The sequence below is a fragment of the Ciconia boyciana genome, chromosome 2 (assembly GCF_034638445.1).
Source record: "Ciconia boyciana chromosome 2, ASM3463844v1, whole genome shotgun sequence".
Lineage (NCBI taxonomy): Eukaryota > Metazoa > Chordata > Aves > Ciconiiformes > Ciconiidae > Ciconia > Ciconia boyciana.
This window is the reverse complement of record NC_132935.1, coordinates 76,718,785-76,733,670: the sequence shown is the minus strand read 5'-3', so window position 1 is coordinate 76,733,670 and position 14,886 is coordinate 76,718,785. Positions and strand designations below refer to the sequence as shown.

Genomic DNA, 14,886 nt, shown 5'->3' with positions numbered 1-14,886 from the left:
TGTTTCCTACTAGCTTCAGATGCTCTTGTAATGGCTGTTTGAACAGTCAAATCCCTATCCATAGTCTTCATGCCACTTTTTCAAGATGAAGAATCACGGTTTACTTAGTTGTACAGTTGTCCCTGTATTAAGCTACTCCACACCTTTGATCACCCTTGATGACCTTCCATGTGTCTCTTCCCATTCCCCTTCTGAAACAAGGGGAACACTACTGCAGTATTTAAGACAGCATAATAAAGCTCACAATACAGTGGTGTAATGAAGTTCTCTTTTTCTCTCCTAAAAGGCTCTGCATCTGATTGGCTTTTTTGATTGCTGTTGAGCTTTGAGCTGACTTTTTTCAAAGAAGTATGTCTTATGGTCCTAAAATCTTCCTCACCGGTTACTGCCAGCTGAAAGACCAGTATTTTACAAGATACTAGGGAAAATTAAGAGTGGTCTTTCCTCACGTATATCACTTCACACTTAACCTACACAGAATTTTACTTGCTTTCACCTGCAAGTGCTGCCAGCACTCAATTTCACAAGGTCTTTCAACAGTTGTTCTTCATACTCAGCCTTTGTCCTTACTATCTGGATAACTCAAGTACCAGCAACAACCTATGAAAAATGTAACCTATTAAAAATGACCTATGAAATTAACCTATGAAATTAACCTATGAAAAATGTAAAGCAAAGTTGAACTGTTTTACTATCCTAGGAGGCAATTCTCTGGCCAAAGAGTAAGGCAGTGTTTATGTCAGTGTGGCAAAAGAAATTATTTTTATATGTCTATGTGAGCAAAGGAAAAAGACCCCAGCTTATCCATAAACTCTCAACATCTACAGAAATGCATGAGTGAAGTAAATAAGCTTCTAGATAAAATTTCAGACAGAATGACTGGAATAAACGCCCCAAAGAGAGATGGATACTAGAAGCCTAATGGAAAGTTTCATAATTACCATGCAGTATTTACAGCCTAATACATCCAAAATAAGTGATTGCTACATGAATTTGATGCGAAATACAGAGAAATAAATACAATCTCCATTTTTAGTGGTTTTATCTATTAATAATCTATGTGTTTGTATTAACGCACAGAAACAGACTGAGCTACTCTTTGACCTTATCAAAATACTGCCTCAGGCCAATTGTGTAAGAAGTTCCCAGCCTCTTGATCTGGCATCGTACAGCAGTACAGTATGCACTCCAGCACCTAATATCCAAACTCTAATACAAAAACTAGGAAGGAAGCATGACTTAACAAGTTTTCTTAGCAGCTGTACTACCTCTCTATCGTCTCAAGAACTCTGGAAATTAGCATTAGGTTTATTCTTAAACCACGAAGGGACATCTCATACATTCTTGACTAACTGCTGACTTCTTAAAAAAAAAAAAGCAAGCTTATAAATAAGCATAATTTTACGCTTATGTGATGTGAGCATAAAATTCTTCTTTTATGCTTACACAACCTGGGCACCTGAACAGTATTCTGGCAAAAGAGCATCTTTTAATAAAGATTCAATATCACTGCCCTCATCACAAAAATGCTGTCGAGAGATATCACACATTGCCTGAGTTCTAAAAAGTCTGGCACCAAAACTGAAGAAGATCATAGCTAACGCTTATGATATCCTCAGTTAATGAACAAAGACAAAGGAACTTTTAAAAATAACATGCACCATTCACATTTCAGGCCTTCTTCGGGCACAAAAAGAAAACCAAACCAGAACAAGCTAAAAAGGTGTACAAACTCAATCATTAAATTCTTTTTAATCAACATTTTAAAAAAATTAAAATGTCAGTCAAGTGTTCTCCCTCCTTCTTCGGAACAAATCTTGCTTTCATATCCTCAGGGAACTGAAGATGCAATATTTTGTAGTCATAAAAGACACATTTTGAAAAACAGCTTTTTCCTACAGCAGAAACTGATTCATTGCATCCTTCCTCAGAATGTGAAAAAAGTATCTGTTATTCTCAAAGGAGACTTCTGGATGCTCCACAGAAAAAAAAACAAAGCAAACCAAAAATACACTCACAGAACACTTCAGGGAGAAAGGAAATGTGTCATAAGAGAAAGGTTGAGAAGACCTCACCCAGAAGACCTCTGAGTCAGAAGAAACCTCCCTTCCTCTCTGAAAGATGATAAAAACACCATGCACTTGTATCTTGTTGACTTCTAGTAGACATTTCTGGCTTAGGTGTAACCTATGAAAGGGAGATAACTAATCTGAGTCCATTCACCCTTTTGCTGAATTCTAGGCTCCTTATTAAAACAGAATACAAGTGTCAGATGGTCTCCACTGTGAGCTGCTCATTACCTTTCACCTTATACAGAAGTACAGAAAAAAGTATAAGGTAAAAGGGAAGAAACTACCTAGAGCAGAAGGCTATTCTGCTGCAGTACGAAAAATAAACAACCCCTCCCCCAAGTAGGACTATAATAATTTGTACAAAAGCCGGATCAACCCACGAGGTAAATCTAAAGCAATCTGAAACTCTTCCTCTCGGGACACAGGACTGATCAGAGTGGAGTTTTCACAATGAATTACAGCAGACACAAGGGAAGAGGTAGAAGACAGTAAGCTGGTAAGAGTATGGTGCTTATAGAGGTGATCACAGCAGGTGTTAATAAAGCAGGCTTTAGACACCTGCCCACGATAAATCTCAGTTCTGGAGGTAACCATAGTAGATGTTCTCATCCCGTTGTGATTCTTCTGTCCCTCAACTTCCCTACAATTGCAGCGCCTGCTGGTATCATGCCTCTACCATAAAATTATGCTTCTGATAGTCCAAGAAAATTTGCAGAGGAAAAAAAGGCTGTCATCCACACAAACACAGGTTCTTTCTAAGCACTCAGCTGTTTCTCAGAAGGAAAGCCAAATGCAGGAGTAGTATTATTTGAAATACCAGATTTATCCAAAATACCCAGGGACAAAGTAGACTGAAGAAACCTTAACTCACAGGGCACACAGATAGAGAGCTCTACTGATGGCATTTTACTAACACAGCTGTGCATACTAGGAACTTAACTTACTCTACACTGTTCTACAGGATCTCTATTCATTGCTTTAGGGCTTAATTTGCAGCCACAGGGAAATATGTCATTTTGAAAACCTGAGGAGAATAGCAGTAACAGTGTGATTTCATACCAATCAAGATTATCCTTGCAGTCAGCTAACCACGAATCTGTGGCATTAGATTATGAAGAAGTAAGGTGGAAGAGTGGTAATCACTTTGTGCAAACATGCAAGAAAGATATCTGCAAAAAAACCTGCTATGCTGGGGGGACATTAGTGGAAGAAATGCTTGCTTTGCTCAGATTTTTATATTAACAATCTCAATTTAAACTCCTTTTGCGACAGAAGGTGGCACAGTGAAGAATAATGTGATATTAAAATCACGGTGGCCAGATATTGAGTTGCTGAGCAACCAGACGTAGCTTCTGACATCTTAAAAGTTCAGAAAACGTCAAGCTAGAAACTCAGCTTCCTAATTACAGACAGCTGAGCTAACCATTTCTAAAAATCTTGGCCACTGTTTTAAAATACATTTTACTTCTAAGGAAGATAATGAGTCACATTTCCAAGTGGCTTCCAAGTCCATGCCTGTAGCATACATACGTACACACGGGAAATTTGAGAACTGCAAATTCAGGGACTGATTCTGGAAATTTGGGTGAGTCTATGGTTCAATAACGCTTTGAACAAATTTAATATATTAACTATGATTTCAATATAATTTTATTCATACATTTCCTTCACTGCCGGTCTGTTATTTTTACTACTTGAACATTATTCTGTGGTTCTTGCTGGCAGAATGAACTCCAGGTATGTTTTCACTATATGTTGTGGTCATTTGCAATGTCATTTAAAGTACTGCAGGGTTGCCTGCATATGGGAAGAAATTCAATGGCTTTCAGCAGGACATTTCACTAGAGTATTTCCTCCTTTTGACAAATTTTTAATATGCTCAATCAATCAGAGGGGACCCAAGCTTTCAATCACCGATGTGTTCTATTTATATTGGTTTATATATAAAAGGACAGTGAATAGTATTGTAACGCAAATTCTGTTGTGAGAAAGGCATCCCTACCAAAGGCATGAAAATGCTACTAAATGACTAGGATGCCTAACCCAGTGTCCTGACAGCTCTGAGGCACTCCTATCACCGATTGCTGGCAGAATCAGAACTCTTTCAAGTGCAGTATGCAGTGGAACAGGGGAACATGCGTCACAGGAGGCTGCTGTCTCCAACAGGAGTACAGAAACACTTGAAACGGAAGAAAAAAAAAGACAGAAGAAGAATAAAAAACATGTGGTGGTCAGTATTAGATATTATCCACTAAGATGGCAAAATAACATTTCCTCTGCATTTCCACATTTTTAATTTCCTTCTGTTTAATAAGACGTACAGCAAATACTAAAAGTATTTTTTCTATATAAAATAGAAATTTGGCAAATTTTTAGTGTGAGTACCTTACTTTCTCCAGGAAAGATATGAAAGTTTCTTTTATATTTGTTCATGTTAAAATGACTCTCTTAAAGCTGAACGTATCATTTAGCCATAAAATTGGTCAAAAATAAACTGGAGGTAGGGAGAAAGAAAGCTGCCAGCAATGATCTGAGCAAGATTGTGACTCTCTTTGGCTGCAATACTCCTTTTTATTCACATGAGTCAGCCTTTTGAATTAGTATGTTATTCTTGGTGAGAAAACATCAGCCTTGATAAAACACTGAGGGCAAGTAGTCTGCTCTAAAGGTATGGCCTTGACCAAGAATGGGGAGTCAACAACTGTCCTCAGCAATCCAAGTTTGAGATCTAAACAGAGAGGAGAGGAAGGTAAGAAGCAAGGCAAAACCCACAGTATGTCACATACATTAGTTTGTCTACAGCAATCTCCAGGAAACTATACAAACATGGAAATAAACCTGAAAATTGTGTTTGTTTATAATGGTACCTTCTGAAAGCGAGGCCAGTTCGTCATCTGCGCTAAAAGCAACGATACAATTTTTATTTAAACCCACTGTCTTGCAATATTACAACTAAGATTAAAATCTATGAAACAAACATTAGAAGATTGTATTTGTTATATCGCCCCATTCTTCTGTTAGTACAGGAATTTAACTGGCTAGTAACAAATCCCAAATGCCTCCTGTTACATCTACATATTACATGAAAGTGCTTCCGTTCTGAAAATTGCAGCAGCTGAAGCAGCACATGGCTCCTTTATCACAGTCTACAAGTTGCATTTCTGGCTTCTGCAGTTGACATCAGAGCTATTATACAGATGAAGGCACTGAAGTGCCCTCTTCTAATTCTGATGTTGACTCCAAAAAGCCTCATGATTTTATTCTGAATAAACCATTCCATTTCATAGAAAAGGCTCTTACAGAAAGTCCCTGAGGCCTTCTTTATCATCCCCCCTCACTCCAATTTCTGTATTTCCCCACACACGCTAAAAAAAAAAAAAAAAAAAGAGTAATTATCCCCATAAACTAATTCACCAGTGCACAATACTCTTGACCTCCAAAAGACTCAAATACCCCATTCTAGAGTTCTTCCAAGAAATGACCCAAACACACTTCTTTTTCTTTTAAAGAGAGGTCAGCGAATAAGCCTCTGAGGAGATGCGTTTAATTCTGTCAGACTTCAGGTGTGGCTTTTCTCTGTGTGCTCTATCTACAATGGCATACTCATACAGTTTTCTCTCATATATTTTGTCTATATGGTCCATGCTTTTTGAGGTGGGGACTCAGTTTACACTATGCCTACCGTAAGGTGGCCCCAAATTCTGCCAGCATATCATCTAAAGTGCTGTGACAGAGAACAGAGATTGTTTGCAAAGGTGGTTCAGTTTTTGCTCACCCTCTACACTGTTCTGCTCTGCTCTCTGGATGGTGTGGGTTCCATGTTGCAATTTAAGAAAGGAGGAGACCTCCTTGCTTCTAAAGTATCCAACCTTCTGGATTTCATACTGGAAATGTTACCATACACTGGTCTTTTGAAGTATATTTTTTCAAGTGACTTCTCATTATTCTAAATAGCATCTCTTGGGAGATGTTTAAAAAAATGGGGGGGAAGTCTCCAGGGAAGAAATCCATAGACTCCTTTCTTTGACCCTGCAATCCTTTGCAAACTACTTAGTGCATGTTCAGCACACTCCGAAACATTGCTCAATTATGGTCTGAACAGAAATGAGTATTTTTCTAGAACAGATTTAAAACAGTTACAGAGGGAACACTACCTCTAAAGAGACACAGAAAACTAATGATGCTGCACTAAAAAGTAATTAAAGTTACTGCAGGGGCCTTACCCTCCAGGAGGTAAATTACTGTAAGCCCCACAGAAACAAAAACTGCAATATGGTAAAATTATATTGCAGTAATCCAGCTATCCAGAAAACCGAGTGGAGAAAATCTAAATCTAAAGCATAAATTAAAACACCCCAGTCTTCATACACAGGGATATTTTTGATTGCAACCAGTAGGCAGGGAGATAAGACATATAGTCCTAAAGCATCATCTATGCTGTAAACACAATTGAATGCCCTGGAGCTTAACAATGGGTTAAAAATAATGAGCTTATTGGGTTGGAAGGTCAAACTATAGGTACTCATAAAGGCCACAGTATGTGCTTTTCTACACACATTTATGGAACCAGATAGTTAAAAAAGAAAAAACCTTCTGAAAGTTCAGAATACCACCTTTTTCATTTTCTATTAATGTGCTACTGGAAATAAACATGTTCCCCTTTTGCAGGATCTTCCTGTTAGTAACAGTTGCACATAAATAAAGTTTTCTAAACAAACATCTTATCTTTTTATGGAAGGAAGTCCATTAATAAGGAATTGACGTCCTTCCCTGAAAAAAAAGATCTGTGCTAATTCTTTCCCATAAACTAAAGAAATAAACTTGCACCCTGAGATTTTTTACTCTATTTTCACAGCAAACTGGATAGTCTGCACGTAGATAAAATAGAACTGTTCGGGTTTTGTTATAAACAATATCCCTGTTGCTACCTTGCCACATAATACTGAATAATTAATCTCTTCCCTTGGTTTTTGATTGCTTCATGGAACTTGTGCTTCATTTCAACTGTGCTCCACACACTCTTTTTCGAACTACAGGGCAGCCTGTGAGCAACTTTCAGCCTGGGAGCTTCAGAAGCACACCATAACTGTTTAATATTTTGACCTATTCAACCATTTTCAGAAAGATGTCCTTTACCCAACAAATGCAGCCAAACAGACCCTAGCAACTGTGCTCATAATCTACGGTGCTCTTCATTGGCTTTGTCAGCTACCAAGACATTTCTACTGCCCAAAATTAACTTTGTCATGGAAAATCCTCTGACGTAACCTTCATCTGTTTCCCTCCTTCAAAATAGCTTTTCCTTTAGACTAAGAGAATTTGAAGTTGACACTGTACTGTATGCTACTTGTGATAAATAAAATAAATACTTTTCTACCAATGGCTTCAGAAAGCCAGCACTTTAATCTATTTGCAACAATGCTGAAAACAGAAATGTTAACATGTTTAAAGAGAGTTCAGATTTTCAGTGTTTTTGTGCAATACAATTGAAAATCTCAATGCCACACTGCATGGAGATAAGCCTAAGCGAATGGCAAAATAATATAGTCTGTGATTACCACACTTGTATAAACTTGAAGAGTTATAACGCCATAGTATTTTTGTATGAAAAGATCTATTTATCTTAAACACATTAAATGTTTAACTCTGGGGGACACAAGAAACCTCATCAAAATATTTACAGTAGGAATTTCAAAAGGAAATTTTTAAAAAGAAAGTGCACCAAATGTTGCAAGAAAACGTTGTTTCTCTTCAGCTGTGTCTATAAATGAGTGCTATTCCAAAGGCATCTATTTCAATTTTGAAAGATGAAATACCGCTATGTTCCAGCAATCACATTTTTAGATATCCTAAGAATGGGAAAATAAGATTCCACAATCCTTTACCAAGAGCGTGCGTCAACTTTGCTTACACAATGCTTCACTGGAGAAGGCACTTAACATATGCCTTAGTGCAGATAAATAAAAGAGTGACAGGGAGTGAGACTGAGCACTAGACTCCTCCTCCTTCTGAACGCAAAGATTCCTTCCTGACTCCATTTTGCACTAATACAGTTCACTTTCCAAAGACTGGTCTGCTTTAGAGGAGACAAGCCCTAAGCAGATAGAGTCAGTCCACATTACACAACCGTGAAGGTATTGGTTCCTTGCATTCTTATTTGGCATCCATATATAGCTTTCCACACTGACATTTACACTTTACATTTAGAATGTAATACTTTTTGTGGATGGTGGAACCAGAAGTCTTAACGTGCTTGCGCATGTTTAGTAACATACATACCTGAATGTCACTATAAAAACAAGAACAATTTCCTTTTCCTTTAAGTCCATTCTTTTCAAAGGGTTAGGTCCTCAGAAAGGTTTCCCCCCATTTGTGTTTAATTCTCAATAACTGTATTGCGGAACAGTGACCTTTTTTAAAAGCAAAAACAGAGCACTGCTTTAAAAGGTCACATGGCACAACTCAGAAAGCAGAGCAGATCTTCTGGTATCCCACGGCAGCACTAGAAATCGGGATGCAGGCGACAGCCTGACAAGTATCTGGGTAAAACAGCATGCTGAAGATTTTCATCAGTCATTAGAACTGTCACCCATTTTCCAGGACTGCCCTGGCCAATACGGATACCTAGTCACCCTCTACAATTTCCAGCTTTTCTGCCATCCTTTTTCTTCACTGTCCTTCTTTTAGCATAATGCCTCACAAAACTTTTCCGATTTAGAAAGATTCTTGACATGGGAGAAAGCTAGGGGCAGCCTCAAGAAAGCTCAGTAAATATGTACAAAACTCCAAGACTCTTGATAATTTTATTTTGTAAGATCAAGAGTTTTGGTGAGGTGTAGTTAACGGCTAGCCAAAATACCTGTGAATGACTTTAGCTCTGATGAATGAACTGATGGTAGCCAGCACATCAAGCAAAGAAGCGCATTCTGTGCTGTCACTGTTACCTGTGCTGCCGTCTTTTCTTGTCCACTCATCTCCACGTTCTGCAATGCAGGTGTCACAACTGGTGGAGGAGGGGCTCTGCGCTTTTTCACTTCTGGGTTTGCTGTCATTCCTGAGATGTTACCAAGGGACAGTGATGGACCCAGGCTACTGGAACGAGAATTCACCGAAGGGGAATTTGGTGCTGTGGAAAAACCCTGCAAATGGATTAACATCTTGGATTAACATAACTTTTTAAAAACAATGGGAAAGAAAGAAGAAAAACAATACACATCTGGTTACCGTTTAAACAATGATATGAATAATCATGTGAGCTCCTCTGCCAAACTTGCTGAATTGCAAACTGTAACTTTTGGATACTTCTAAAGGTCAACTGGAACAAAGCTTACAGGCAATACTAATACCTCAGGAGGCATGAAGAGCATGATGGGCAGATCAAGGCCTTAATACATTTTTTATATTCATATACAAGCAGAATTATATGCATTCATATAGTAGTAAATCTACAAATAGGAAAGACTAGGAAACATGATTGTTTGAAAATGTGCATTTTTAGTTTAGTTTTGACACTTAAATTCAACATAATTAATTTTTTGAATTTTCTAATAAAAATCTTGCAAATACTTTTCCCTCAAAACCTGTGAGTCACCTTTTGCTATTCTTAATTAAGAGAAGCTTCCATATTAAATTGAAGATTTTACTTTTTAATTAAGTTACGAGATGGTCACTTCTTCTCAGAAATGGCTTCTGTGAAATCACCACTAATACCAATCCACCATGAGCTGGAGCAGGATACCTAGTCTGGAAGCGCAGGCTAATGACCGTGGTTGATAATGCTGTTCTTATCACAACAGAATATGCTACCACACTTGCAAAACTCACCCATCGAGGACATAAAGCTCTCAGGCAGAATTTTGTCCAAGACCACAGAATACATATGGGCAGGAAGCTGAAGGCCACCACAAATCCAATCACTTTCCAAAGAAAAGAGGTAGTTCTTTGAACCCAAGTTCTCCAATCCAGAAAGTGCTGGAAAATGCTTTGGCCTCAGTTGTATGGCTGCCTCATCATTGTCGCAGATATCTGGGTTTCCACAGGAGTGCAACTTGCAGTGAATTTGACTTGTGACTTGGCATGATAATTCCTTTCCACAAATGCCAAGTGCAATCTTAGGTAAAAGTTAAAAACTTGGGGCAGCAAGCTCAAAAAGACAATTCATTTAATTTTAGCACTGTTGAGGAAGCACCAATGAAGCATAAAGAGCTAAAAAATATAGCAGTGTAAAAAGATGTACGCCATACAGGTTCTTGACTGCCTGGTAAAGTTCAATGTTCTACAGATTCCTGTGAAAGCAACTGAAAATGCTAAATGCAGATAGCAAACTGATTTGTGTCTTGTCCTGCATTTACTACACATGTGATAACTATCACTGACTGAAAACTATCAGCTGGATGCTTTTGTTATCTTTTATGTTGCACACTGCACAGCAGACTTCATCTTGGAATAGTGTATTTAGCACAAACAGGGCATGTTACTGGTCTTCTCTGACTGACTAGAGTTTTACTGAAGGATTAAAGCAGTATTTGCCACATCTTTTTCATCGCCGATTTCCCTGAACTGAATAGCATCAATAGCTTCTTCACCTTCCTAGCAAATGGAGATAAAAGCTCAAAGTGGAAGGTGAGGCTTAAAAGATTAGGTCTAACCTTACAAAGAAATATACTCTTTTCTTGGCCCTATACCTTGGGCAGTGGAAAAAATAATTATCTCATCTGTAACCTACAAGCTTTAAGTCATTCTTAGTACATATTGTACCTGGTTCTATCAAATAAAGTTTGTTTACTCCTAAAGAAATGACACGGTTCACAGGGTCAATATAAAGTAGCCTCCTCTTTTCACATGCTTATAAAATGACTGAACAAAATAATTTTAAAGTGTATTCTACAGGGATGCTTTTGTGACTGTTTTAATTCTTTGATTTACCTTGCTGGATAAAAAAGATGAGAAATTTTGTTAAGACATTTGAAGATGTATACAAGTAATAAAAAGCCCCTAAGACTTCCCTCCCAGCATTACAAATGCAGGGTACCAGTAAGAAGATAGGATGCATCCAGTTTTAAATGAATATCCTATTCAATTCTACCTCATGATCTTGTGGCTGAAGAGCTATCAGAATCCTTTTGCAGGCAACAGATCACTTGTGAAGGAATAACAGTGATGAATAACTAAACATTTTAAAGCTGGGTTTTTTTTTAAAGCTTGGATTTCCTAACAGAAGATACAGGGAAAAAAAGTAATACTTACATGACACTATAAATAGTTTATCACAAAAAGACTTTAATGAAAGAAAAAATAAAAACTTTGGAAATTCACATATGTTTTATTTTCCAAGTCCAAACTTTATACCAAACTTTATACTGAGTGAGCATTTCAAGAATGCTCATGTTAAGACTCTTCCCCTAAAATAAAAACTCGCTATGGCTTCCGGGGGAATGGAATGAGGACAACTTCAAACTAGTTTTGAAAGCCTCATCATTCAGCAATGAGAGCCCTGTCTAACTGGAGGCAGACCTTCAAGCTCTCCCATGCGTGTAGTCCTTTTCATTAGCTTTAAGAGAAAGAAACCCCATTGGACACAAACCACTGACACAAGTGTTTTTGGCATGACTCGTCTTTTGTTGTAAACCTAATCTAGAGAGACAACGCCTTACTCAGCTTTTATATTTTATGTTGTGTTAGATGCTGTGCCGTGCAGCTTCTTTCCAAATCGCTGGATTTTGGAGGTTTGGTTTTCAGGCAGGTTAGCAAGGCAACTATTAAGAGCATACAACATTAATTAAGCAAACTTGCAGGGACCTGATATATATATGCCATTTACCCAAACCATCCCTCATTTCTTGTTGTTTTAATTTGTTATCAATGGATCGATTTCAGCGGAATTACTCAAATTACAGCAGCATAAGCAAGAGAAAAGCCAAGCTCAAGTATTGTAGCCAATGCAGCTGGCTAAAAAAGTCAGCCCTTATCCTCTGTTTCATTTGACAAAGAGGTTAGCATGAATGCTCTGCTCAGAATCAAAATCAGTTCCTACAATCGTGCCGTTTGTAACTACTGCAAAAAAAAAAAAAAAAAGGGAAAAAGGAAAAAAAAAAGAAAAAAAGAAAAACCATGTCAGAAAAAGAAAATTCATTAAAATGAATTATATAAAGAGCTTTTACAAATGTCTCCCAACTTGTAACATCATAGTCTTTGGTAGACCACTAGTGTTAGAGCACTTTGCTAGCAGTTCAAACAACAATTAAGTAATGCAAACTAGCAAGAAAAAAGACATAGTTTCCTCTTTTTTCTTTTCCTGAATTCAGCCAAAGCAAACCCAGCACACACACAGATACACCAGAACAGGTCAGCAGTCAAGTTAGACTCTAGTCGAGCAAGGGTCTTGAACACATACTGAACCACAACCATGGACTAAAGTCCATTTCAATTCCATGAAGTAGATGTTGGAAGGAGGCAAGAAACAGCTGCAGTACCTACATATGGTGCCATCAGGTTTCATGGATCCATTGTTTCATGTCATACATGCCAGCTAGTTTTTTCTCTCTCACTAAACTTCTGAAATCTAAGGAACTTTCTTTTTTTCTAATGTACAAGATGATTTCTTTGGGTTAAGCAGTTTAATTTTAGGACTTTTTCCTACTAGTTCTAGTTGAAATTTAGCTTTCAAAGACTTTTTGGAAGGGCAAAGAGGGGCTCTTAAAAACACAGAAGTATGAAGGCTCAGAGTAACCTGGTGATGTAGGCATACCAGTCCCATTTTCAAAAGACACTGAGAAGTCAATTTGCTACAAGACTACCAGAGTCCATAGCCTGCTGAACGCAACACAAACCAGATTAAGAGCATGAAGCAGAGGCCAGCCTGTGTTCCAAGGTCATCAACCTAGAATGCAATTATAAAACGTCTCTTGCAAACTACTCCCTTTTCAAGGATGAACTGAAGCTGTGATATCTTATGGATACTTCTGAAAATTTTAATGTTGATATTAATAAAATAATGTAAAATTAATCTATTAAAATATAACTGTACTGCTGTGAGAATTCCATTGTACAAAATAGATGCGTATAAAAATGGAAGTCAGCTTATGTTTGTTTTCAGAAGATATCCCTCATATATAACTCTCTTACCCAAAGCCCTGTTATTAGCATTTCCTTGATTTTCTGATGACACTAAGTGGCATTTAAAGGTCAGCAAGGAAGAGACTGCAGCTTGCCTGTGAGAGTGATTTGACTTCCTGTTCCCTGTCCACACCGGTCAATAAAAATTTTTCAAAATGTCAAGTTATTTTCTTGTGAGGTTGCTACAGCCAGGCCTTTCTTCCGCAGCTCTTTGCCAAAACTCACATATTTGAGCTCCCATCTTGTTATGCAATTTCCTTCTGAGAAGTTTTTAAATCAAAAGTAATCAATTGAGCTGTTTTTAAGCACTCAAAGTACCAGATATATCAGCAAAAAGGGTTTTTATTTTTTCCAAAACAGAGACAAAAAATAAGAATAGAAGTGTCATAAAGGAGATAATTTTTTTTTTGTAAGTGTACCGTGGGTAAATACAAAAGGTAAGATTTCGAGCAGGCAGGCAAATCCATCTACTCAGTGACAGCAAGAACATTTATGCCTGTCGGATATTTAAACTCTATTAATGCAAACTTTTATTGATTTGCTGAATGACACCACAACTGATTACAATTGGCCATTTAAAACTCCAGACAAGTTATGTCAGACCGACTGCACAAATTAAAAGTCAGAGGCTGCTTTCCTTGACATGATACTGAAATTCTTCACACTAGCACTAAATTTGACAACACCGAAACTGAATTAATCCAAGCTCCTGCTTCAAAACCAAAGCATAATACCGTGGTCATGAGATTGCTTGGAGACATAGTTTAAAAAAAACCCAAAATTGTGACTACTCAGATTTTCCTTTCTAACCAGCCACACCGAATACAGTTTGTTTTTTGTATTCCCTGAAGCACTTGTGATTCTGGTACTTGCATACAGTCTGCAGTCAGAAAGGAAAAAAAAAGTTAACCTTTTCCTGCTCTGAACTAAAAATAATAAATGCATTTTTATGCAATTTACTTTATGTTGCTTTACTGTCTCATTGCATTTTGCTATTGGTAGGAAATGATCTGGTCACCCATCACAATGTTAAAAGAGAAGCAACTATTTCTTTTTCACAACAGTAACTCATACAGGCAGTACCATGTTGGTTTTATATGCCTGCCGAGTAGGCTTTCAAGGTTTTACTGTAGAAGTTTTGAGTTATACTTTGAAGTCTGTACAATTATAGTGCTATCTTATGCTTGTATAAGTCTACTATAGTATCTAGCTAGCAATTCCAGTTCTTGTGGTCAGGGCCCATTTGGTGGACACCAGAACTTATACAGGCAGAATGAGAAATTCCTGAGAACATTCTCCTGTGCCCCTGCCAGTTCTCCCTCACCATGGCCAACCACATTCCTCTTGCTTTACTATGAAGTTTGTTTATCAGAAATCCTAGCAGTGCCAGGTGCACAGAGGTCACCTCCTTTACAAAGTCATCTACTTTATCTCCCAGCACTGAAGTAGCATGACCAATCTGTCCCTGCAGAGGTTACTAAAGGCTTCCTATGACCAGGTCCACACCATCCGCAATTATGCTGTTTTATTGCTTAACTATCGTTACCATTAGAATTTTTTTCCTTCTACCTTAACTATAATTTCCCTTCCTAGAAGTTTATCTAATAAATTCGTGTCCTCACTTAGGTAAGGTCATGTGATGTAAAGCATCTCTACATCTCTACAGCTAGGAGCATAACCTTGGTTTCCAGCTCCAACT

At 37.7% G+C, this 14,886-nt stretch overlaps 1 protein-coding gene across 7 annotated transcripts in view; it reads right to left on the bottom strand.

Annotated features, from left to right (window-relative positions):
- COBL (cordon-bleu WH2 repeat protein) overlaps positions 1–14,886 on the bottom strand; it is a 163,799-nt gene that overhangs the window by 66,596 nt on the left and 82,317 nt on the right. For all 7 annotated transcript variants that reach the window (XM_072853000.1, XM_072853002.1, XM_072853006.1 and 4 more), the window contains one exon: positions 9,017–9,211. In XM_072853000.1, coding sequence (XP_072709101.1) covers positions 9,017–9,211 — 195 coding nt within the window. The remainder of the gene's footprint in view (positions 1–9,016; positions 9,212–14,886) is intronic.